General features: G+C 43.3%; 1 protein-coding gene across 2 annotated transcripts in view; it reads right to left on the reverse strand.

The window, feature by feature from the left end:
* The window catches only part of DEPTOR (DEP domain containing MTOR interacting protein), a 133,352-nt gene that overhangs the window by 85,752 nt on the left and 20,648 nt on the right, over positions 1-26,952 (reverse strand). For both annotated transcript variants that reach the window (XM_082721782.1, XM_082721781.1), the window contains exons 2-3: positions 2,210-2,388; positions 830-953 (exon numbers count right to left, since the gene is read on the reverse strand). In XM_082721782.1, the coding sequence (XP_082577908.1) occupies positions 830-953; positions 2,210-2,388 (303 nt within the window). The remainder of the gene's footprint in view (positions 1-829; positions 954-2,209; positions 2,389-26,952) is intronic.

Below are 26,952 nucleotides of genomic sequence, written 5' to 3' on the forward strand. Positions count from 1 at the left end.
GAGGTTGACAGAGGTGAGGTGACAGGGCTAGAATCAAACTTATCTGGCTCTTCACCATCACGTTACTTAATCTGACTCCCCGGACCCGCCTCCCCATGCACCAACCCACCCATCACACAGTAGGCTCTTTTGTATGATAAAGACCTATTTTCAACCTATTTGAAAGGCACCCAGTGTTCAGGAGGGAGCGTCCCCCCCCTACTCCTTTCTCTAGTGGCTGCCTTGGCAAAAAACAAGAGGTCGGATGGGAAAGAGGCCACAGGAACAGGAGATCCGCTCAGAGACAGACCAGTGGGGAGATCTGAGACCCAGCAATGGGTCTCAGTGATGATTCCTCTTAGACCATTCTGCTATCTGAAGTTCTCTCACTACTCATCTCTTGACCTGAACCTGAACTTCCCCTGTATTTGACACTGCTTCTCCAGCCACTCATAAGACTAAACCTCTGAGTTATACAACAGCCCTCGAAAAGAGAAAATAGGCAACTGCCTTACTTACTGCGGGCAAACATCGAGCTCCAACCTTTTTTTATTTGTGGACTTTTGCTAAATCAACTCAAAGATAAAAAATAAATATTTAAGTATTTTCTATTTAAATAAAGCATTTTCTATTTAAATAAATTCTTTATTAAGAATCTTACGAAATTGACTTGATTTCTGGCAAAGAGAAAAGAAAATTAGTGATCAAGTTTTCCGGTATTAAGAGGAACAGTTATGTAACTGTCCCACAGGGAAGAGCCAGGCTGAAGGCAGAATGATAAAAAGACGGAAATAGCCCTGTCTCTCTCCACAAGTTAAGATCACAGTGGGGGATTTCATGTGCGACATACTTCTCATACAGCCTCTGTCCCCTCATGAAGGCCTTCACTTCGTTGTCCAGCGGGAAGGTGCCATCATCCTTTCTAAAGCGGTAGAAGAGTTTGACGTCCTTGAATTCCTTGTGCTCGTCACACACTGAAACACAATGTACATAGAGAGGCAAATAAGAAAACAAAAATCTTATTCAATTCCTCAGATGATGTGAAAGGTTAATTAAGACTTGTTTTACCATAAGAGATTCTTAATCTCACAAAACAGACTGAGGGTTGCTGGGAGAAGGGGGGTAGGAGAGGGTGGTTGGGTTATGGACATTGGGGAGGGTGTGTGCTATGGTGAGTGCTGTGAAGTGTGTAAACCTGGCGATTCACAGACCTGTACCCCTGGGGCTAATAATATATTATATGTTAATAAAAAATAAAAAATTTAAAAAAATAAAATAAGAAATAAAAATGAAAAAAAAAGACTCATTTTACTACCTAAGTTCTGAAGCGTACCATTCTATGATTTTGTGCGCATGTTTAGCATAGTAATATTAGCTATCATCATCATCCTCATCACCACCATCATTATCTAGTAGAATCGTCACACCATCCTATGCATCAGTCATGCCACAAATTCTTCTTGAAATACTGGGACAGGCATCAGCCTCAAAGAACGTGACGTCTACTGAGATAATGAGAAATGTCAACCTGGAATTAACATAGGGTGCGAGGGGGCAACAAGAGAAGGGGGTATAGCATCGGGAGACTAGTAAGCCCAGTAACCTAGCTGCAGGGAATGGACACTACTCTGAAGAGCTGCATGTAGGCAGAGACCTGAAGGATGTCGAGAAACTAGACTAAAGCAAAGAGAGAGGGCATTTCAGCCAAAACAACAGTACGTGGGAGGTCTTGGTCAGGGTTAGAGAATTCCAGGAGAAGTGTTCCTGGAACCACTGAGAGTAACAGAAAAACTCAGAAACCTCTTAAATGGCCCTCAGCAGGAGAATGGGTAAGCGTACTCATTATATATGGCATAGCTACGATCATGGGAAATGTAATTATAAATGGCGTACACAACAGCAGAAATGAGCAAACGAGAGTTACAGTTACAGTTACAGAGCTGATCAAGTTGTGAAAGAACAAACATGCATTTATGTAATGATTTAAAGCACCGAAAGCAATACGATAACCTTGCTAAGAGATGCCTATACAGAAAGGGAAATGTATTTAGAAGCAAATGGAAATAAACCCCAATGCCTCTTGGAGGAAGGAGGGGAATGTCACTGGAGACAGATGCACAGGAGACCCAGCGTTTTATTTGTTCAATGGGAGGGTTCATATCAGGAATGGAAGACGTGGTCCTTGGTTTCCTCCCACGTTACCGTGACTGTCGGTGGGCACCTCACTCACCATGATGAATGATGCCCCGGTCAGCTAACTTCTGCATGAGCTTGATTGCGGTCTCTCTGTCGGAAGCCTCTTTGTGCTCAATCAGCCAGTCGATCAGTTCTTTTGCGACAAAGCAGTTTGGGTAGGTTTTGAGATGATGTCGCCTATCTTTAATCACCTTTTCTTCATGCAGCCTGAGCCTGGAAAGAAAATTTGGCAATTACTGCCAGGAATTTTAATGGCAACGCAAATCATTCAGCCAATCCCAGAGCTCAGAACAAAGTAGAGGCTCTAAATATATCAAAGGGCCATCCACATACCTGCAGGTCGGGAGGGGGTTGCCACACTGTCCCAGCCCAGAGGTCCCAGGAAATGATTCTACCCCCAGATCTAGAGATAATACAGGTCAATGGTGGGGGGGGGTGTGAAACCACCCTGGACAAGCTAGAGCTAGAGCTCTCGTGCCACTTGGTAGGCTCCCTTCTTCCGTCCACCAGTGGGCTTATGGCTTCAACCAAAGAACAAACGAAAGTCCTCAACACTTGCTGAAACCAGGCACTTCCACTTCGTCACAGAGGTCCACTGCATGGGCATTTGTGCGTCTATGCAACAGAAATGAATGAATGTCCACCACCTGCCCATTGCGTATTTCCAGGATTAGAGACCTACGTTTGAAAGTAGCACAAAGATCCCGGCCTCTGCCTGTCCCGCTCTCTATAGGGGCAACAGCTAATCCTTCCGTGAGGCTTACGAGGGTCCAGGTGCTGAGCGAAGCACATTCCATACATGTTTGCAACAACCTCACTGAGAGTTGTTATTACCGTCTACACTTTTTTTTTTTTAACAGCAGAGAGAACCTCAAAGAGATTAAGTGACTTGCCACACAGCTAATAAGCGAAGAAAATTAAATTTGCACCTGATGGTCTCACTTCAGAGTCTGACTTCCCAACGGCCACTTTGTGCTGCCTCTAGCCAGGGAGGGATAAACAGAATATCTGGGAGAGATGGATGAAAGCCGTGGGGCAAATGTGATTTATTTACAGGCTGATGGATTAGCATGGAGAAAAGCGGTTGACCCAGAGCCTTCCCTTATACCCTTCAGAACTCTATGACTTTTTTTTTTTCCAAAAGAGCCTTCAACCAGCCTTTAATTTTTTTTTTTTTTCCATTTGGTTTCCCTTCTTTTATCAGCCTGCATTCACTTTTTAATTCTCAAGGGTTTGAATTGGGTGAAACACAGGTCGGCTTTCTTCCTGCTTTGCTCACATGGTCCTATTCTAACCTCATATTCTCAGCATCATTGCGAGAGGGGAGTGCCACCTGAGTAAATCTCACTGTATCTGTGTGAGCGAGGCCAGAGGCTTACTTTTTCCTCTGTAGAATGAACGCAGTTCTGCTCACCCCAACCTTGGCTGTGTTGAGATTGGGCAACAGAATGTCAATTCAGCATCGGCACCCAGCACAGGCCCCAACCTCCTCTTGTCTACTCCTTAAGGAAGGAACTAGACTGTCTGCTTGCCTGCTTTTTGAACAGAGTTGACTGGATGAAATTTAATGGGTTTTGCTATCCCAGGGACCGTGAGTCTAAGTCTGGAGCACACTGGGTTGGGGCTTGGAAGCTCAGCTCTCTTCCTGGCTAGACCACTCCTATGGGCTGTTGTGTGTTCCCCTCAGATTCATTATGCTAAAGGCCTAAACCCTGGTACTTCAGAATGTGACTGTATTTGTAGAGAGGGTTTCTTAAAATGAGGTCTTGAGGGTGGCCCTAATCCAAGATGACTAGTGTCCTTATGACGAGCAGAGATTAGGACATACTTCTGTACCGAGAGAAGAGCGTGAAGACACACGGAGAAGGGGGTCACCTATGAGCTAGGCCTGCCAACCCTGCCCCACCCTGATCTCAGATTTCTAGCCCCCAGAACTGTGAGAAGGTAAATTTCTGTTGTTCAAGGCACTCCATCCGTGATACTCCGTAAAGGTGGGCTGAGCTGACAAGGACCACTAGGAAGGGCTAAAGCCTGGAGATGCACGAGTGGTCTGCAGATGGAATGCTTACCTGGGACATCAGCAGGGACAAGGGAGAGGAGGATAGAAATGAGAATCCGGGGGCATCTGGGTGGCTCAGTGTGTTAAAGCCTCTGCCTTCGGCTCTGGTCATGATCCCAGGGTCCTGGGATCAAGCCCCGCATCGGGCTCTCAGTTCAGTGGGGAGCCTGCTTCCTTCTCTTTCTCTGCCTGTCTCTATGCCTACTCTCTCTTGTCAAATAAATAAAATTAAAAAAGAAAAGAAAAGAAAAGAAATGAGAATCCTAACGCCTGTAAACGGCATAGAAAGAAAAAACCCATGTTGACTGCATTCCTACTCGATGCCTAGTACTCGACACGGCACTTACATCTGTGCTCGCTTCACATCTACGGCCTGCATGTTATCCTCCTAAGTTCATATATCAAAATACTAAACCCTAAAAGGTCTGTTATGAGAGCTATCAGGAGCACAAGACTAGGAATAGGAACTTCTTGTTCTCATCCTGACACTGCCTGTAATTCCAAACAATCCAACTTCTGAGCACCAGAATCCTCCCTGATAAAATGGGGATAATTACACCCATGGTGATTACTTCATCACACAGTCATGAAGTTCATTAATAAGGACAACGCAAGCATTCAAGACCTTACTAGGCACTAGGCACTGTTTTCACTACTTTATGGACAGCCATCCTCACGGTGGCTCCCGGATGCAGGTAATGTTAAAGCCACAAAACCAATGTGGAGTTGTAATTATTAATAAAAAATAAACAAAGGCTGATAAAAAAACATGTTCACCTAGGCGTGCTAAAGTCTCACTTCCCTCTAATGAATTCAGTGACAATGACACTGAGTAATTTGTTTAACATGCTCAAAGTGGCAGAATGTGAAACATTAATTCTTAGACGTGATGTCTGTCAGGAATCCAAGAATAATGAGGACCAATTTATTTAGAAATCGAAACATGGAACAAGCTACCATATAATTTGGTGGAGGAGGAATATGTTATGAGCCAAAAGAGGAATGTTAGCTCCTATAAACTTTCCATCCTAAAAAAAATTATTAGGTAATGTTTATCTTCAAATACTACAGAACAGAAACTTTCAGTGCCTATCCTTTCATGAACCCGAGCATGGGGCTAATTCGTGAGCATTCTTGATTCCCACCAATTCCCACCCTGCACCGAGGGCAGAAGCCCTTTCTCCCGGCAGTCCCACCAGGACCTGGCATATTTCCATGTTTAGAAAACGGAGCAGTCATCTGATAGAGGGGGAAGAACTCTGGATCCAGGAGCTACTGATGGTTTTCAACTCACTACTGTAGTTAAAAACTTTTAATAATGGTGCTAGCATCTTTTTTTTTTCTTTTTCTAAATTTCATAGTCGGAAATACAGAATTCTAAAAATGATTATGCATTCTTGGAGGTGCCTGAGTGGCTCAGTGGGTTGGGGGTCTGCCTTCAGCTCAGGTCATGATCTCAAAGTCCGGGGATCAAGTCCCACATTGGGCTTCCTGCTCAGCAGGGAGTCCGCTTCTCTCTCTCTCTCTCCTTCTGCCCCTCTCCACCACTCATTATCTCTCTCTTAAGTAAATAAATAAAAGAAATCTTTAAAAAAAATTTTTTTAATTGTACTTTCCTAAAAAACTATCCCAATAAAAAGATAAGAATGGTCACTCTGCAGACATATAGCCAAGTGTTTCTGCCTAGCACTTCTGGCCCTTATTATTTGCTGAAAAAATGAATGTCCAAGGACACTAAGAAATTGTTGAAATTTTCAAAACTTTCAAAAAGGTAAGGAGGCTTCTAACTATTAGGAGTCCCCACCCCACAGCTTGGTAACCATAAATCTTTTTATAAAACTATTTATGCTTTCCATTCCAGGGTGATCAATCTCCAAAATTCTAATCCATGTTGCGTGTGTATGGGTGTTTTTCAAAAACTTATTTCCTTTTACTTGAACTTAACTTATCCGTTACAGGTTTTCATATGCTAATGTGCATGGAGGTCTCCAAAAAGGGAATAGAGTAAGGAATATTTCAAAGTCTTATGGAAAAATAGACATTTTGAGTAGCCATGCCTCTCCTGGAATAGAAAGACTCCACAAAATGCTGACCAAAGGGCTAAAAACCATACATTTTAAAGAAGACATGTTGCCTACACACGTTAGTCACATCATCCGCCATGTCCAACACCCCCTTTGATTTAAAACGGCCTTCCACACCTTATCTACCCCAGCGGGGTCCACCACCCTGAGTCTGTTTTCTTTCCATGTGGGGAGGTACCTGACTGATCTTGCCCATGACCTCTGGTGGCCCCTGCACATACGTGCCCATGGGCTTGTTCAGTGAGACCAGAGGCATGAGATCTTACCCAACCCAAGTGACACAATCAGTGAAAGCCAAGCAGAATGGTTCCCTCCGAGATTTAAACTAGAGCTGGAGTTTTCAAACTCTACTTGTGCCATGGAACACTTTGTTCAAATGGAACTCAGCGGATGTGAATGTGTAAAACAGCAATGTGGGCCGTTCGAGCTGAAAGGCTGCCAAGTCCCGAGTACTTCCTGGTTTTCCCACCCGGTTGTCCCACATACACCCTCCGTATTTCCGAGACCATCTCCATGGGATTCCCAGAGCAAAGGTGAACACTCCCCACCAAGATGCTGAGGAAACTGGCCGACCAGGAATGTGAGGGGAGTGGGGAGGCCGGCACAGCGTAGCTAGGAGGTGAGGAGAAAGAGGTTGCAAAATGATAGACAGCGACAGATGCCTGTCCCTGGAGTACCTTGGTTTCTTAGGCTTTCTAGTTCTTCTTCCGCACTACACGTGCCCTACTAATAACCAGAACCAATCCCTTCAGGTGGCTGAGGAAGCCTCAGTTGTCTGAATCCCAAAGAACCACATCTACTCAGGCTCTAAGGAGGCTTTCCAAACTTCCTCACCTTCCTCACCTCCCAAACACAAACACACCCGCCTCAAAGCCTGGGCACACTCCGCGCAGCCACCACCTCCCATGCCTCTGCTCAAGATGGAGACCCTCCTTCCACCTTCAGCAATTCAGAAAATTGTCTTGGCTCTTCAGCTGATGAGGCGCCTCCTTTGTGAACATCCCCCCAAGCCTTCGAAAGCTACAGCACCTTCCTTCCTCCCTTCTCCCACGCTATTTTAGTGCCACGAGGAGAACATTCATCCCACTGTATTACAGTTAGACGAGGAGCAGGATACTAAGGGGGAGTTTATTTATTTGTGTCTCCCTAGTGCCTAGCGCAGAGAAGGGGATCAATTCGCACTGATGTGAAAAATTAATTCGCTCATGCAACGCACTCGTGCTAACAAGGCATGGGGCCGAATGGTCTTCTGACTTAACAGTCCAGATCGATCCACGCTGAACCACTGGGGAAAATAACCATTTCTATTTTAGCTGCGTTTTTCAATACCACCGACTAAGGAATGTAAATATGAAAACCACCTTCCTGTCCTTCCTCTCAGACAGCTGGTGCACAGGTTTTAGATTCAAGGTGATTTTGTAATATTCTATTCCTGGCCAGCTAACCAGCTGCTGGGCTTGCATCAGACAATTTCCTCTTCTAGCCCTAGGAGAACACACACTACAGAGCGCAGAGTGTTAATAATCCCTGTAAAATTACCCTCCGTCTGATAAGAAATGCAGAGATTGTTTTGCGAAAAATAGCTTGCAGAGAACTGCACAGGTTGTCGGGCCCAGGGAACAAAGAGGGGACAGAAAGCACATATTCTCATTTAAAAACAGCGTCATAAATCTCAGCCAAAGTAAACAGTTTAATTAAAAAACACAGCAAGCCAAACAGTAGGGCTGACAGTGCGAGCCTTGTGATTAAGGCAATAGCGCTGACATAGATGTGCTGTCAACCAGAGCTGCTGCCTTTCCCAGATGTTCAGTCAGTTTCTGTCCCTGGGGACCACAGAAGTCGGAGAGAATCATTCTTGATCACCTACCTCTGAGAGGACCGGAGTCTAAAAGGGTGAGAAAAAAAAAAAAGACAGGAACAAATGAAACCTAACCTCCTGCATTTTCTTTTAAAGTTTGAATTGACTTTACAATGAAAATTTCAAAATTTCCAAATACATGCTCATGGTAGATAAAAAGAAACTCAAATAGGTCTAACATGAAGCTGGGTAACGATGAGGAATTGGTAATTGTCAAAGCCAGGGGACAGGGGCATGGGGGTCTACTCCTTTATTGACTTTGGGGTGTGTTCAAAATTTTCCTTAACCCCCCACTTTTCAAACGTAGCTGATATTAATAGTTGCTTATGTTGAAGCACCTGGGTGACTCAGTGGGTTAAAGCCTCTGCCTTCAGCTCGGTCATGATCCCAGAGTCCTGGGATCGAGCCCCGCATCGGGCTCTCTGCTCAGAGGGGAGCCTGCTTCCCCCTCTCTCTCTCTTTGCCTGCCTCTCTGCCAACTTGTGATCTCTGTCTGTCTAATAAATAAATAACATCTTAAAAATATCGTTGCTTATGTATTCTTGCCAAAATCTCCTATGTACACATGTACAGCTAGTTTATGTATATCTTTATGTGAGATAGGATCATTATACACATTTCGGGTAGTTTTGCTTCAAGAAGATGCTTGGTTTCTCCCAGCCAGATCAGAACAACAGAAAAACACACACAGCGAAAGGGAGGAAAGGGCATAAAAAACAGGTTAACATAAATACAGTCAATGTGATTCGGGAGACCAGCAGGAACTGGTCTGAGATCACACACACACAATGCAGTGACCACCTTCAATGACAGCAGCGTCAAATGTTCCACCAGCAAGACCCCTTTGCAGGAGGGTTATAAGCAACGGCTCTGTGAATCAGGAACAAAGGCAGAGCCATGGGCTCTACCCAGAGCCTTCCCAGGCCCCATGTCAGATCAGTGCAAGCACAAATCCTTTATGCTGTGTCTTGTCACCACACTAATTGAGATGGTAAGCACACCCATGAGGGAAGCATGTTTGATTCCAAGTCCTACATACCATGCACTATATTTGAGATCTTGATGATGCCGTATTAGCAGAAATAATAACAGTTATTTCACATTTGAACAGAGCTGAGGCTAATGACATCCCTGTGACCAGGAAGACACTATCATAGTCATTTGACAGATAAGGAAGCAAGTTCAGAAAACTTAAAGGGACCTGCTCAAGTCACATTTTTGATTAGGAGTAATCAGGACTTGAACTCAGATCTTCTGATTTCTGTGTTTACAAAGCGTTTAGTGACGTCACACTTTAAATGCCAGAAGCCTCTGTGTTCTGCTTATTTTATGCTCATGTAGACTACAGAAGAGAAAACATGGAAAGGTGAAAATTTATACAATTTATACGTCCTATAGATACTGCCACCAACATAAATACAAAAGAAGTCATTGCACTGTCTCCATGTCTACTTTGAGCCAATGTTGTATAATTAGGATGCCACTCCTGGGGGGGTGGCATGGAAATGAGCTGGTGAGTTGAGTTACACCATCCCAGAGAGCAAGCATCAGTTCATGAGGGACATACAACAAACCCTTCTAATGACATGTGCAAAATAGCTCATGAGGCCCTTTTAAATCTTTCTTTTCATCCAGGAGATAAGAGGTAAATACAGGGTCAAGACGGGAAGGTCTCTATGTCAGCCTTCCTTACCTCATTAGACCTGAGATTTTCACGGAGTTCTTCCTCCTGGGGGCTTTTTCCTATGAGGTCTCCTGTTCTGAAGGAACAAGGAGCACTGGCATCAACCTCCCTAGCTCTGATCTCTTTCTCTGGTAAGGCAGAAGTTCTTCCTGCCCGCAAAGAGCCTTTCCAAGAAGCTCCAAGATTTTTTTTCCAAATAGGTCATTATTTGTTTACACCACACCCAGGCGTATCAGGCCTCTGCCATTTTACAAGTGAAGAAACCAGCCCAGAATGGTTTCTAGAACTCAGTGAGGACACAGAGTGACCCGTAGGACCAGTACTGGTTACTGAGTCAGCTGAGGAGGTAGCAGCAAGTGGGGGATAAGAAAGTATAGCTCTCGGGCAGGAACAGGGACTCTGGGGCATCTGTCAGCAGATTAACTTCCTGCTCTCCTCATTCACGATTTATCCTTCCTTTATAGCAGAGCTAGGGAGCCAGACGGACTGGGGTTCAAATACAAGCTCCGTCCGTTACTCGTTGTGTAACTTGGGACAAAACATTTGACTCCTCAGTACCTCAACTCTCTCATTTATAAAATGGGTATAACAATGTATGTCTCATAATGTGAGGATTAAATGAGAAAATTCTATGTAAAGTGCTTAGCATATAATAAGCTCTCCATAAACGTCAACCCTTACTGCTATTATTATGTAATATATTTCATTGTCATATTTCATCAAAAGCAGCCTCAAGAAGCCACTAAATATGTACTTTTTAGAACAAATGCTCAAGTTGCTGGCCCTTGTTTTCCGGTGTGGGTGCAGGATTTTGCATTAAATTTGCTTAATATCTCTGGGAGTGAATCAGGGAACAAGGGGGGTGAATTAGCAACTCTATCTAAGTCTACCTAAGTCTAGCTTACCTGTTCTTTGTTCAAGGATGAGAAAGAGCCCCCGTGTGGGGTGGCAGGTAACGCAGAGAAAAGCATTCAGTCACTTCCTAAAAACACATGGAGGCCTCACTTCCTGGGAGGTCTACAAGAACTAATCTCACCCCTTCTGCCCCCTCAACCAAACCGATAACTAAAATCACTGAGTTGTTTTAACAGGAAAACACCTTCAGCCTATCCAGGCCAAGCCCTCCCTGACATCACTATTGGACAGATAGGAAAGCCAACATTTAGAAGCGAAGTGACTCGCCCATGTTTGACCCACTGGAACGTCAACTTTGGCCTCCTGACTCGATCCAGACTCTCTGCCTGAACTCCACGACAGCCTGGAAATGGTGACTGGTGGCACTCTAGCCCTTTACTGAGGACTGGCCCACTGATGGGCAAGGTGGCCTAGACTCTGTGACAGCCTCTCAAGTCCTCTGTTGTCACGCCCAGTCTGTACCTGCCCTCCTTGAGAGAGACATGCACTGCAACAGCACCTTTAGTGTCGGAAACTGAAAACTTCTTAGAGCAGAAACTGTCTCAGGGCCCGTTTTAGACAAAGAGGAAAAATAGAGAGAAAAATGAAGTACAAAGATCATGAAATAATAACTAAATATTGTTCACCGGACCCCAAAGTGGAATCTGAAAAAACACCAGCCAGAAGCTCTGTGCTCTAGTGGGGGTAGTGGGGGGGGACACACAGAGATTCAGGTTAGAGAAGGGGAGGGCAGTGATGCTTGAAGTCCTTCACTAAGATCACCAGGAGGGCTTGTTAACCACAGAGCGCTGGGCCCTCCCAGCTAGTTTCCAGTTCAGTAGATCTGGAGGTGGGCCCAAGAATCTGCATTTCTTTTGTTTTTAAAGGTTTATTTATTCATTAAAGAGAGTGAGAATGAGAGCAAGAGCAGGGGGGAGGGTCAGAGGGAGAAGCAGGGAACCCAATGAGGGGCTGGATCCCAGGATCCTGAGATCATGACCCTAGCCGAAGGCAGAGGCTTAATGGACTGAGCCACCAGGGGCCCCGAGAATCTGCATTTCTAACAAAGGTCCAGGTAAGGCTAATGCTGTTCTTCAGGGAGCACACTTGGCAAACCATCTGGGGTGCACCAACATTGTGTTGCAGAATAAAAAGAAGATAAAGAGTAAGGGGAGGAGGCTGGGGGAGAGTGACCAGGAGCTGAGCTAAGCACTGAGCCAGCTGACCTTCCAGGGCTGGGGACAGGGGCTGAGGATGGCAGGGGGGTGGGGGGAGTATCCAGGTGGGACATACTCTCAGGGAGTCTGTTTCCAGGCACTGGAGCGCCCTTCCGAGGAAATCAGAAGCCTGGGGGTCTATACCCCACATCTTGCCAAAAAAAGTAAAAGGCTGACAGGTGAACCCCAGGGTTCAACCTATGGTGTGATTCTTAGGGCTCCTTCTTCCTTTAAATGTATCTCCCCATCTGCTCACGGATGCTTGTTCCCCCTTAAGGAGGAGCACGGCTGTCCATCTGATAAGAAGGTATAAAAGCCTTTTTCTTTTTTTAATAGAGGTCTTCAGCTAATGAACAGGTGACAAGCTGAACTCATATTAAATGGCATCAGTTAATGTCCTCCATGCCATTCCTTATGCTCCACAAGTAAGTGAAACTGCATGATAATAGACTTTCTCTGCTTGATTTATTTCACTCAGCATAATCCAGGAAAAATGAAATCAGAGGGGGAGAAGAACCATGTCAGACTGTGGACGTTGAGAAACAAACAAGGATTTTAGAGGGGAGGGGGGGTGGGGATGGGTTGGCCCAGTGATGGGTATTAAGGAGGGCATGGATTGCCCAGAGCACTGGGTCTTATACGCAAACAATGAATCATGGAACACTGCATCAAAAACTAATGATGAGGGAAATTGGAAGGGGAGGTGAACCATGAGAGACTATGGACTCTGAAAAACAATTTGAGGGTTTTGAAGGGGCAGGGGGGTGGGAGGTTGGGGGAGCCAGGTGGTGGGTATTAGAGAGGGCACGGATTGCATGGAGCACTGGGTGTGGTGAAAAAATAATGAATACTGTTATGCTGAAAAATAAATAAATTTTTTAAAAAACGATGTACTGTGTGGGGACTGACATAACATAATAAAAATAAAAAATAAATGGAATCAGTTAAGTGGCACATATTAATGGTGGCATGGTACCTCTTCCCATTTTGACTGAGAGGAAGTTTAAAGTAGGGAGGTGTGTGACTTTGAAGGAAGAAGAGCAAAAGAATTGGTCTGACTGGTGGGAAGGAAGCTCAAAGCAGAAGCCGGGCTCAGAAAGCGGACTTCAGGGTCCTCAAAGTCTGGGGGGGAGCCACAGACACTGGGAACTGCGCTGTCCCTGAGAGGAGTCAGGCCACCTAAGTGAAGTGTGTGCCGGTTCCATCCAGGTAACATGGCTCCGGCGGGGAGGGCTCTTAACTGAATTAGGACCCGAGCTTCCTATTGGGAACATGAGGAAACTGACTAGATGATTTCTAAAAAATCTCTTTCAACTCTAACTCCTCTGTTTTTTATGGATATGCTGAAGAGTCCCCAGGGTAAATCCTCGCTCATGAGATCAAAATGGAACAGGCCATTTGGGGGCACATTCTGTACTAAAAAGAGTTACCGCAAACCACAAGGCCCGGGAGCACAACACAGCAATTTTGTTTCTTCTGGGCTTCCAAACAAGGATGAACATATCAAAGTGAATCTGGCACTGAGGGAGCTCTACAAACACTGTTTACGGTTACAATCATCTAGATTCAGCCCACGGGACAGACGCCGAAGCTGTCATAGGCTTTGGGTACGCAGGACATGAGAATAAAAGTTTCTTTGAGTTTAAAAGTACTTGAAGGACCCTCAAAAGTGTTAACAGGGGTGCCTTGGTGGCTTCATTGGTTAAGCATCTGACTCTTGATTTTGGCTCAGGTCATGATCTCAAGGTGGTGAGATCGAGCCCCGAGTGGGGCTCCACGCTGAGCGGGGAGTCTGCTTGAGAAGCTCTCTCTCAACCTCTGCTCCTCCACCCACTCACACTTGATCACTCGCTCTTTCTCTCACAAACAGATAAATACATTTTTTTTAAAGTGTTATCAGGGATCTCTGCAGCTATTGGGAAGACTGCTTTCAGCTAAGGGGCTCCTACAAGTTTTCTCAAACAATATACATTTATTGAGCTCCAACTGCATACCAGGCATGGCTGGAACAATGGCTCATGGTAAGCTAGCTTCTGTAGTGCAAGGACCATGTAACGGAAACCAGTGTTGTCTCTTCAAAATGAAAATGTTTTATCTATGTGTGTAGGGTATGCCCACCCCCACCCCCCCGCTGCCAACCGAAGTCTCCATATTATGTTAAGGCTGAATCTATACAATTATTTTCCTCTTCTCTTACTGCCTCTGTTTTAGCCAAATGTGCCACCTTCATTTCTGCCTCTGTCCCTATTTGTAGCCTACCCTTTTTGCAGGATATGCTCCATTGCTTTTCCTCTCCATCCAGGAAAGTCTAGCTCAACTCCACCTTCTTCCATGATGACTTCTCTCACTAACCAGATAAGATCTCGTTTCCCGACTCTTCTGTGATCTATTTTCTCCACTGCTCATGTTTACCCATATATTATTTGTTATTTTCTTCTTTTTTGCATCAGTGGTCCTCAACTACCCTGCAAATTCTACGCTTATAGAACTATTTCATTCCTCTCACGTATTTCTCAGAGCATGTGGGACAGGGCTAATGGTAACTGACACTCAGTAGAAGGGTCTGGATTTTCATCTTTGTTTTCAGCTAGACAGAAAGGAACATGAGCACAGCCCAGAATGCAAAACTTGCATCTCTCCTCTCCGGCCCTTTGGTGGCTCTGTACCCATCCAGGTTGCAAACACTCAGCAGCACTTCAAAGGATTTCTTCTATTTCCTTTCTATTAATATGAAGGAATATTTGGATCACATGTGTGTGTCTGGTTTCCCCAGATAAGTAGTGTTCAATGATAATTCCTTCAGAAAGAGCCCCCACCCGGGCGCCTGGATGGCTCAGTTGGTTAAGTGTCTGTCTCTTGGTCTCAGCTAGGGTCTTAATGTCAGGGTCATGAGAGGCTGGGTGTGGAAGCCGTTTAAAAAAAAAAAAAGAAGAAAGAAAGAAAAAAAGAGCCCACAATCTTCTTCACAGAATGTGTATACAGCAGGTGTCCAAGCTTTAGCTCAAGCTCTCAAAATCCAGACAGGTCTGGACCGATGTGGCTCAGGATGGTGGACAGGGTGCCCCCACCCAGAAGGCCACTGACAGCTCAGGAAAGGAGCCAGACCACCAAAGAAGAGGGAAATTGGGAGAAGGCTGAGCTACCTGGTCAGCCCCCAAAGACAAAGAGCCAAATCTGAAGGTGCTGTGTTCACTAAAGTTTTGTGAAGTGACGGGCCAGAGGAAGCCTCACTGTAGCGAAAAAGAAAAAAAAAAAAGAGAATATGAGAGTCTCCGGAGCAGTGATACAAACACACATACACACACAAACACCGGGACACAAGAAAGTCACAAGAAGGGCTGTTGAGAGACATCCAGACTATTCCAACATAAGCCCTTTTGGGGGTTAGTGGTCCCTTTTAGGTACTCAACACACTTAGCGACCAGATGGGTTTAGGCCACCTTTCATACCCGGGTAGAGTGTGGACACCAACTCCACTGGTATCGTGATTTGGTTTGTCTTATGACTAAGAGAATGCAAGTAAAATGAAACTCTGGGAGAACGAAGAGGTCATGGGAATAAAGGGCACAGCGTAGGGAACAGACCCAATGACATTCTACTAGTGCTGCCTGGTGCCCGATGGCAGCTGCCCTTGTGGCGAGCAGAGCATCGTGTGTAAACCTGTGGAATCACCACGTTGTATATCTGAATCCAACGTCACGTTGCAGGTCAGCTAGACTCACAAAAGGAAAAAAAAAAGTGAAATCCTGGGGGAAACTCAACCTAAAATTCTACATTTCACTCACTACTACGTAGAAAACAAAAACATTTCTGAGGATCACATACTAAAATGGTATTTCACGCACCTAATATCCGCCTTGGGAAAATCTTTGCAGACCTGTGAGAGACCCAGCGAGGGAGAAGAAACTACCAGCAATCTAGTCATCGGCTTATCCCAGGTTCACATTTTCCCTTTCTTAACGTCGTTCCTGTGACCCTTACAGGAACTCAGCACACTGTCAGCGAAATTTCCAGAATACGTATGTACCCATGGGGTCTCTGAAGATACTTAGTGTTCTCCTTGTTCCCATTTCAGGAGGCTCTGGTGCATGTCACCTCCTAGAAGGAGACCCACACGTGTCTGGATTCCAGGTCACTCAGACTGAGGAGCAGAGAGACGCAGAGGGCTGAAGCAGATGCAAAAAAAAGCACCAGAAACAGCTTTGGGTACGCAGGACATGAGAAGGGATTCCGTCAAGTGTGAAAGACTCAAGACGGTCCCTCTGGAGCATCCAGATTTCTGTAAATCTGAGTCCCACTAGGTTCCACATAGTAGTAATGTCACAGTTCATGGGCTCAGCCCATCGTGGCTTCTAAACCACCGCCATTCATTTCATCCCATTTGATGTTTGCAAACAACCCTGTGAGGTACTTGGCGGGACAGGATTAAGCCCCGCCCACCGGGGACAAGAGGGAGCTGTACCACGGGATGACTGGGATTGCCACTCATAGTTCACAAGGGGCAGAGCTGCATGTAACAGCTAGAACTTGATTGCTCACTTATCAGGAATCCACAGTTGAAAGAGTATATCCAACCTCATTAATAGGCATATCCCTCTGTGGTTAAAACTGGTGATACCAATGGTTGTATCCGTAGCATTATTTGCATATTTATGTTTTTCGTGGGTTTTCTATTATTTTGATGAGCACCCCCAAGCCGTCCATTTTCTCGATAACTCCCTGTGTTGTTATGGTGGGTGGGTAGGCATTTAAACCATGCTGATGTTTTTATAAAGCATCTGAAAACGTAACCAGTCTCTATTTAAAGTCCCAGACGCCCAGCGTGGTTTCCAAACACCTGCGGCTGCTTATGAATTATAGCACTCTTTAAAGCCAAGACTGTATTTTCTAAAGATAGCCAGATAACTAGAGATCTGGTCCGCTCTCAGCCACATTCCCTTGACAGTTGTCACTTGAATGGTGGTGGCACTTGGCAACAGCTAAAAAGTCACACTCTCTTAGGCTACCCGAGGCAGGGGAGAGAAGGTGAAAGTGGACTCTTTGGAAATCCTTTAAAATTCCAGACAGCCTTTGGAAGACTTCTCTCTATTTAATGTCACCGTGCTCCTGCACCTGTCTCCAATATCTTTCCCAGCATTTGTTGTCTTGTGTGTAAGACACTAGGAAGCAAAGCACACATGACAAACCTTCACTCTAGGTACCAAAAAGTAAAGGATACTGGTGTTCTGTGAATTGGTGGGTTCTCTCTCCTGGTTTTTAAACGAGGCCTGGGCATCTGTTTAAACCCGAGGTCTGTTCCGAGGGGACGCTGATGTACACCACAATTTCATCTGCCCCGGGCTAGCTGACGAGCTGTCTGGTTAGTTTCTTGAGAATGCTTAAAATGCCCTGCAAATCAGTCTCCATTTATCAGACTTGTAACCTTCCCACTCATTACACAATGAAGAAACAGTGATTTGATTTGATTTGGTTTGATTGCTATTTGCTTCAAAAGCAACACAAGTTCTCAACTTCTTTGTTTTAAGGGAGGAGGTGCAGACAGAAAGTGGAAGCAGCCCAGAATAAGGTGTTCAGATGAAATCTGCATTTTAAAAATTAAATTAAATTTTTTATTATGTTATGTCACCATACAGTGCATCATTAGTTTTTGATGTAGTGTTCCATGATTGATTGTTTGAAACCTGTATTTTAAAATAAAGGGACATAAACCAAAGAATAGGGGACTGTGTTCACTTGATAACAGAAAACCAATGGCCTGAATATAATCAACATCATTAGTGGGTGAACATGAGCTATTATTGAATAGATAAAATTAGACATGTCTATGTTCAGAGAATCGCAATATTTTATAGTCCTTCCTAGATCATTAGAGCTATTTCTAAAACTCTTTTCCATAAAAAAGAATGATCTTTCTTCCTCCCGTTTCTGGTCTTTTAAAATTTATTTTTAATTAATTTCCTTTCATTTGCAGCAATAATGTGCTGTAATTAAGTTCCTTAAATCTTCTCTGAGCATTTAACCTGAAGGATTGTGAACTTCTTACCCAAACCACTCAACCAATGAGTCATATACCAATAACTAAGTCCAGATGCCATGTTGGAGGTACAATTAATTCTATTAAATGTGTTTATGGTATGACTATCTATCATGCCCTGAGAATAGCTCCCGTTTGTTTTTGCAATACATCACTCTATGTGGGTTCTATATTACAGCAGATCTGTCAAACTCTTCCTTAAATGTTTATTCCGCATTTCTTGACTGCATGAGCTAAAGAGCCGGAGGTAACCACTAGAATTAAAAGAAAGGTAAAAGTCTTAAATTAAGAAATCAGTGGTGAAAAATTCAAACCCAGATATTAAAGCTTTATTTGCATTTGAGGATATATATGTTTTCTGTTTCATACTCTTTAATATTATTTTATACTCCATGGTACTTCTTTTGAGGGTCATATCATTGATTCCATAGCAAACAGCCATGCTTCTAATTCTTCTCTTGACCCAGGAAGCAACATAAGGACGGGCATTTCCATCCATGGCACTCATTGTTGTATTGCCAGACCCCTAGCTCTGCCCTACAAACTCAACATACAAAAAACATGGTAGAGACAAATCCACCATCATTTCAGTGGTTCCCCACCATATCTCCACCCATAAACACACACATTCTCTTAACCATCCTTCCCTAGTAAGCTTGTTCCTCTTCCCAAACATCTGATTTCTAGGCACGTGTCCTCCAAAAAGTCCAGCCACCCAGGCACTATTCCTAGCTACCTTGGACTAAGAATTCTTTCAAGTGCAGAAATTAAGACTTCATCCTTTTTTTAAATTTTTTTGGTATTTCCAGCACTCAGAGTGCTGTTGATAGGAGCTCCATCATTGTTTCTTATACTCCGATTTCTTTCATCCCCCGTGTTTAACCTGTCACCATGTTCTACTGTTGACACCCTGGAAATATCCCTTAATGTGCCTTAGGCCACGGCTACTTTTCTAGTCCCGAGTCTTCTCGTTTAGTCTCTGGAATGCCGCTCATTCACCACACACCTGCTGCCTGCCTCAAGGCTATACAAGGACATTCAGAGGCTCCCTTTTCCTTTCGATATGCTACAGGTCCTGAGTCCTCTGTGTAGCAACAAAAAATTTCTGTGAGCCTTCCTCACTCTGCCTCTCCCCTTTACAACCGTGCGGACCCCCGTTCTCAACCACAGGCTCCTGCCCTGGTCAAGCAGGCCCACACCCTACATCCATCCCATTTGTGTGTCTTCGCCCATGGTATTCCTACCTCTAGGATTAGGATTTCTGCCCTTCCCTACAACTGGTACGAAACCAACTCATCTTTCCTCATGTCCCACTCACCAGGAGGCCAGCTCCTTTTGTGGGGCATAAGGATTTCTCCTTTCTAAAACAGTAGCTTTAATTCTGCAGGGTACTTTGTAGCATTTTGTTCATCTGCCCTTCAATTATTTGTGAATTCTTATTCTGTTTCTCTACCTAAAAAGTCATCTTCCTGAGAGCAGGAATCACACTGTTTATCTCTTATCTTATGATACAAACAAAAACGGGTCTCAGAGCCTCCCAATAAATATCTGTAGGTTGAATAAGTAGAGATAAAATACTGTCGGCAGGCATCCATATAAGGAAATGATTTTGGAAAGAAAAGATGAAAAAGGCTATGTCCAGGTTTCTCCAAAATCCGCTGAAGCAATCTGTGCTCTTTGTGTACCTCAAAGTATATAATCTTAACTAATAAAATGTTAAACTGCTCTCAGAATCCCAAATTTCATTTAGTCCTACTTATGGGAAAAATATAACCGGCCCTTCTATAAATGGAACTTTTGGTGAAGTATATATAATAAATACATCTACTGCAAAAAAAAAAAAAATGCCTTAAATCATGTTCAAACCTATCCATGAATTACAAGGCACTGGAACAGACTTTATTTTCTGTTTGTTGTCAGGTGGAAAAGAGTTCTGATACTCCAGCATCACAGACTCCTGGATTCAAAAGTCACACAGAGGAATATGCTTTTGACATTATTATCATTAGCAATAAGAGCAGGAGGAAGAATGGTCCTCATTCTGTCCGCCTGTTTACACAAGGGCCACTTACCCTTTTGATAAGCTTTTCCTCAGTGCCACGTGCTTCACAAAATCACTCTTATTAGTCACTCGCCACAAGTGGCGTGTGATGTGTGGGAATATTAATGCCCTTGTTGAATGGTGTGAATGCCCTCATGAGACAGGAAAGTTACGTGAAGGCCTTACCAGCCCTAAGATAAACAGTGAGGGTCAGAGATTGAACTCAAAGCTCTGGGATCCTGCTTGGAGCCCTGGGAAAATCTAGCAAGGTCTCCCTTCAGCAAAGCCGAGAAGCATCTGTCACCAACTCACGACTCCAGGCTAATTCTGGCCCATACTAAAACTCAGCTCAATCCAACAAATATTTATTGGTGCCTAGTAATGCTTGAAACTGTGCCAGACACTGGGCTACAGCAGTGAATCTGACATGCTTGTAGACTTTCTTAAGAAGGAGGGGTCTTATACCATCCTTCGGGTGCGACTGAAAAAAATATGAGAATGTCTTCATGTATTTTATCTCACCTGTAAAAGAATTTCAATTGCTATTTTCATATATGTTTCTGATACATGTAATGCATTGGAACAGCAGTACATGTGGATAGCTGTTAAATTAATATGCTCATGTGGGGGAATCTATGATCAAAACATTTTTCTTTTAATTTGTTTATAAGATTTATTTATTTTTTGACAGAGAGAGCGCATGAGCCGAGAGGGAGGGGTAGAGGAAGAGGAAAGAGAAAATCTCAAGCAGACTCCCTGCTGAGCGTGGCACCCGACTTGGCGTTCAATTCCACAACCATGACATTGTGACCCGAGCCGAAATCAAGAGCTCGACAGACAGAGCCACCCAGGTGTCCCTATGACCAAAACATTTGTGCAGATCAGGATAGGCAAGCAGAAACATTTGAAAACTGATGGACTCCCTGACTCTTTAGACTTTCCTAAATATGCCATGACATTTCTCATCTTTAGGTCTTTCCAACTTCGTATTTTCTCTGCCTCCAATGAACCTCCTCTCCCTCACCGTATCCTGAGTAAACTTCAAAACCCAGCTCAGCTGGTACCTGCTCAAGGAAATCATTACCCCCCACCACCAGGCAAAGCTGGTCCCGTCCACCCGCTGCCCCCGGTGCGGCTTGTATGCGCTTCCGTTGTGGACGTCCTCCTACACCACCCTGGAGTCAGCATTTCCATCTCTGGAACTAGCTGGCAGGAGTCACTGCTTGTGCGTTCCTTGAGGACAGGGTTGGGATGTTTTCCTTAAGAGCTAGCACAATGTCTGACACGTAAAAGACATAGTTTGTAGGAGAAATGTACTCACTTAGGTAAAGAATCTCTTCACAACGTTTTTTCTAACTGCAATTGACTTGGAGAAGACAGAAATTTATGGGGGGGGGCAGTCAGAGTGCATTGTATTTCCTCCTTCCTCTCCTTGTAATGGGACAGAGGAGCTCTGAGGGTGGGGAAAGGTGGTCATGCTCAAGACATCAGATGACTGCTACTACTAGAAAATGTAGAGCTAAGATGTGAGAAAGTTATACATTTTAAATTCCCCAGTGAGGGCTGGTCAATTTCAGTCTTCAGTTAAAAATGGGGTACAAAGACTTCTGAGCAAAACAAACCAGAAATGCAGAGACATGCTGTGTTCCAGTAGAACGGTCCCATGAAGATGCTTGTGGGACAGAGGAAAGGTGCCCAGCAATGGGGGAGAACCTCATGTCCCGGGTCAGCTCGACATACACTAACCACTTCAGGGACTCTCAGTCTCCAGAGAAGAAGGTCATCTTGACTCCCCATGCAGACTTTCTGGGTTGGCACGAGGAAGTAGAGAATGGGGAGGAAGCAAGACTGTCAGTTCAGTTCTTGCTCTCGCACAAAGTCAAATGGCAGAGCAAGAGTCATTTACAAAGGCTGGACTAGATTCTCACCAAGGTCCTTCCAGCCTGAAGTTCAACAAGCTGGCTATGCTGATGACCTAAAAAGATGCAGTGTTGACCAACTGTGATATGATCACATTTTAGGAAAACCTTGACCAAGATGTGACTTGGAGCAACTACTCTAGTTTTCTAGATGTCCTCCGGTCAACAAATATGGATCGAAAACCTAGTGTGCATCAGGCACTGTGGTAGGCACTAAACATATGGTAAACAAGCCGGCATGGACCCTGGCCTCAGAAAGTTCAGTTCAGTACACTTCACTTCCCTTGTTGTCAACATATAAAAGTTCTTCCATGTCTAAAAACCCTGAAATGTGATGATTCAGTTTGAACTCCAAAATGACATGGCCCTCAAGATTTCCTCTGCAATTTCGTATTTTAAAAAATTCCCTTTGAACATAGCAGAACCACAGAACCAATTTTAGCTGTAAAATAATCCCTTATTCAATTTAAGATGTCTGCATTTTAATATTTCAAGTATATTTCTTTATCTTAGCTCTTATCACTGAAAACTACTTCAGTGGCTCTTGTTGGGGTATTAGCATTACAAAACTGAGACTGGGATTTGGAATAAATCTGAGCTGCCTCCATCACGTAGTAACTGTGTGTCCTGTGACCAAGTCACTTAATCTCTCTGAGCTGCATTATTTTGCCACTAAGCAAATTTTTACTTAGGTCAACCAGGTACCCACTCCAGTGCCCAACATTATAGATATGGCAATGGACAAGAAAGTTGGATGAACTTCATTTAAACCTTCTCACCTATAAATTAGAATTATAATAATCATTCAGATTCCTCTTAGCTCACAGGCTAAGGATCAATACAATGTTCAGTATCAATAATACCTCTTTCTAGGGGCTCCTGGGTGGCTCAGTGGGTTAAGCCTCTGCCTTTGGCTCAGGTCATGATCTCAGGGTCCTGCGATCAAGCCCTGCATCAGGCTCCCTGCTCAGCAGGGACCTGCTTCCTCCTCTCTCTCTGCCTGCCTCCCTGCCTACTTGTGATCTCTGTCTTGTCAAATAAGTAAATAAAATCTTTAAAAAATATATATCCAAATTAAAAACAAGAACAACAACAAAACAAAACAAACAAACAAACAAAAAAACCTCTTTCTATAGGCACCTGCATGCACTGTTGGCAGAAATGTAATTGGTGAAGCCACTCTGGGAAACAGTATAGAGGTTCCTCAAAACACTAAAAATAGAAGTACCATATGATTCAATAGTTCCACTTCTGGTTTTTCACCTGAAGCAAACAAAAACACTAATTCAAAAAGATCTAGGCAACCCTATGTTTATTGCAATATTATTTATAGCGGCCAAGATATGGAATTCCATATTTACAATGGAATATTACTCAGCAATAAAAAAGAATGCCACCTGCCTTTAGCAACAACATGATAGACCTAGAGAATACTACACTAAGTGAAATAAGTCAGACAGAAAATGACAAGAACCATAGTACTTCACTTATATGTGGAATCCAAAACACAAAGGAATAAACAACAATACCAAAAAGGGAAACAAACTCATAAATATTGAGAACTAGTGGTTTCCTGAGGAGATGGGGATGCAGTGATGGACAAAATAGGTGAAGGGAATCAAGAGGTACAGAGTTCCAATTATAAAATGGACAAGTTACAGGGATGAAAAATACAGCATAGGGAATATAATCAATAATGCAGTAATAACTCTGTACAGCAAAAGACGGTAACTATCCTTATGGGAGCATATCATAACATTTATAATTGTTGAATCACTGGGTTTTACACCTAAAATTAATATAATATTATATGTCAACTATACTTTAATTAGAAATTTTAGGGGTGCCTGGGTGACTCAGTCAGCTGAGCACCTGACTCTTGATTTTGGCTCAGGTTGTGATCTCAGGGTCATGAGATTGAGCTGCATATTAAACTTCATGCTCCGCTCGCAGTATGCCTGAGATCCTTCCTCTCTCTCTCTCTCTGCCCCTCTGCCTGCTCATACTCTCTCTAAATAAATTTTTAAAATCTTTTTAAAAAATTTAGATAAAAAAATAATACTTCTTCCTAAACATAAGATTTAATTATATCTGTTTAAATGTTAATGGTGTTCATAGTTACTATTATGAAAGCTTTTCAGAAAAGAGAAAGGAAAATCATTTTAGAAATAATAAATTTCTTTTTTAAGGTTTTACTATTATTCCATTTATAATGCAGTGTAATATTAGTTTCATTTGTACAATATAGTGATTCAACACTTCCATACAACACCTAGTGCTCATCAGGATAAGTGCACTCCTTCATCCCCATCACCTATTTAACCCATCCTGCCACCCACCTCCCCTCTGGTAACCATCTGTTTGCTCTCTATACTGAACAGTCTGTTTTATGGTTTGCCTTTCAAGTTGTTATTTAAATTCTAGTTAGTTAACATGTAGTGTAATGTTGGTTTCAAGAATAGAAATTAGTGATTCATCACTTACATAGAACACCCAGTGCTGATCACAAGTGCCCTCCTTAATATCCATCACTCGTTCAGCCCACTGCCTGCCCACCTCTCTTCTATTAATCCTCAGTTTGTTCTCTATAGTTAAGAGTCTTTAATGGTTTGCCTCCCTCTCTCTTTCTTTCCCCCTTCCATATGTTCATCTGTTTTGGTTCTTAAATTCCACATATGAGTGAAATCATGTGGTATTTGTCTTTCTTCAATTGACTTATTTTGCTTAGTGAAATACACTCTAGTTCTGGCCACGTCATTGCAAATGGTAAGATTTCATTCTTTTGGATGGCCGAGTAATATTCCATTGTACATATATAGACCACCTCTTTTTTATCCATTCATCATTCAATGGATACTTGGGCTCTTTCCATAATTTGGATATTGTTGATGATGCTGTTATAAGCATCAGGGTGCAGATGCCCCTTCAAATCAGTATTTTTGTATCTTTTGGGTAAATACCCGATAGTGCAATTGCTGGGTTATAAGGTGGAAGCTCTATTTTTAACTCTTTGGGGCACCTCCATACTGTTTTCCAGAGGGGCTGCACCAGCTTGCATTCCCACCAACCATGTAAGAGGGTTCACCTTTCTCTGCATCCTCGCCAACATCTGTTGTTTCCTGACTTATTAATTTTAGCCATTCTGGCAGGTGTGAAGTCCTATCTCATCGTGGTTTTGATTTGTATTTCCCTGATGATGAGTGATGTTGAGCATCTTTTCATGTGTCTGTTGGCCATCTGGATATTTTCTTTGGAAAAATGCTTATTCATGTCTTCTATCCATTTCTTAACTGGATTATTTGGGGTTTTTTGGGTGTTAAGTTTGATACCTTCTTGATAGACTCTGGATATTAACCATTTATCAGACATGTCATTTGTAGATATCTTCTCTCATTCTTAGGTTGCCTTTTAGTTTTGTTGACTGTTTTCTCTGCTGTGCAGAAGCATTTTATCTTGATAGAGCCCCAAAAGTTCATTTTTGCTTTTGTTTCCCTTGCTCCCCAGGACGAGTCTAATGAGAAGCTGCTACTGCAGATGTCGCAGGCATTGCTGCCCGTGTTCTGCTCTATGATTTTGATGGTTTCCTGTCTCACATTTAGATCTTTCATCCATTTCTTCATATATTTGTCTCACCCAGCAAGTGTTCTCTGTGATTCTACAGACTGAGGGCTCACAGCGTGACCTACTCCCATTTTTTCTGACAGCATCTGACCATCAATAACTGCTACAAATTCGAGACCGAGATGATCGCATCTTTCTAACAGCATCTGAGAAAGCTAAAAATATTAATATGTTTGTGTGTCATCTTACCTTCAGTGCATAATCAGCTGACTCTAAAACGGAGTTCCATGTTTGTACCTAAACAGTTAGCAATTTTAACAGTGCAATGAAATGACAGACTAAATATAAAAAGACCAAAAAAATGTGAACTGGTTCACAAATAGATTGCGTAAGTGTCCTTGTCCATAAAAACATCTAAAATTGAAAACAACCAAATGAAATCCATTAAATAAAATACTCTCTGCTTCTTACTCCCAGTATAAACTCCAAAACATAGAGAAGTCCAGTACCTAAAACCTCAGGGTTTTCCAGGGCACCTGGGTGGCTCAATCAGTTAAGCATTTGGGCTCTGGTCATAATCACAGGGTCTTGAGATCAAACCCCATGCTGGGCTCCATGCTCAGCACAGAGCCTGCTTTAAGATTTCCTCTCTCCCTTTGCCCCCAACCCGAGTTTGTGCTCTCTCTCTCTCCCTCTAAAATAAATAAAAACCCTAAGAGTTTTCCTATTTTTAAAGTAAAAAATGGGGAGAATGAAATTACTTGGAAACTAAAAGCATTTCACTCTCTAGAGGGGATCAATCAATAAGTCTTTATTTTATTTCCTACTCCATTCCTAGAACAGTGGAGATACCATAAGAGCTATCAACACAGAGAAACAAGCAGCCATCTATATAACAATGTCATTAGAAATCCAACATACTTTTATGTATTAAAACCCATTCCAATGTAAGCAAACAATAAGATGATTGTTTTGACCACAGGAGCATTTTCTATACCAAGTATTATAAGCCTTTGTTTATATTCTGCAACAAGCAATCGTTTTATATTAATATCCCAACTCTGTGCATTTAGGGGGAAAAAGAGTGTGATACCTATAATTTTTGTCACATAGTATTTATAGACCTCATTCCTGGTGTTAATTTCTGTGTCAATAATGGCTGTTAAGAGACAGACACTTGGGGCACCTGGGTGGCTCAGTGGGTTAAGCCTCTGCCGTTGGCTCAGGTCATGATCTCAGGGTCCTGGGATGGAGCCCCACGTCAGGCTCTCTGCTCAGCAGGGAGCCTGCTTCCTCTTCTCTCTCTACCTGCCTCTCTGACTACTTGTGATCTCTCTCTCTGTCAAATAAATAAAATCTTAAAAAAAAGAGAGAGAGAGACAGATACTAATTCTGGCTAATTTAGGACAAACTGGATTTCACTGAA

Source organism: Mustela nivalis (genome assembly GCF_964662115.1).
Source record: "Mustela nivalis genome assembly, chromosome: 2".
NCBI lineage: Eukaryota > Metazoa > Chordata > Mammalia > Carnivora > Mustelidae > Mustela > Mustela nivalis.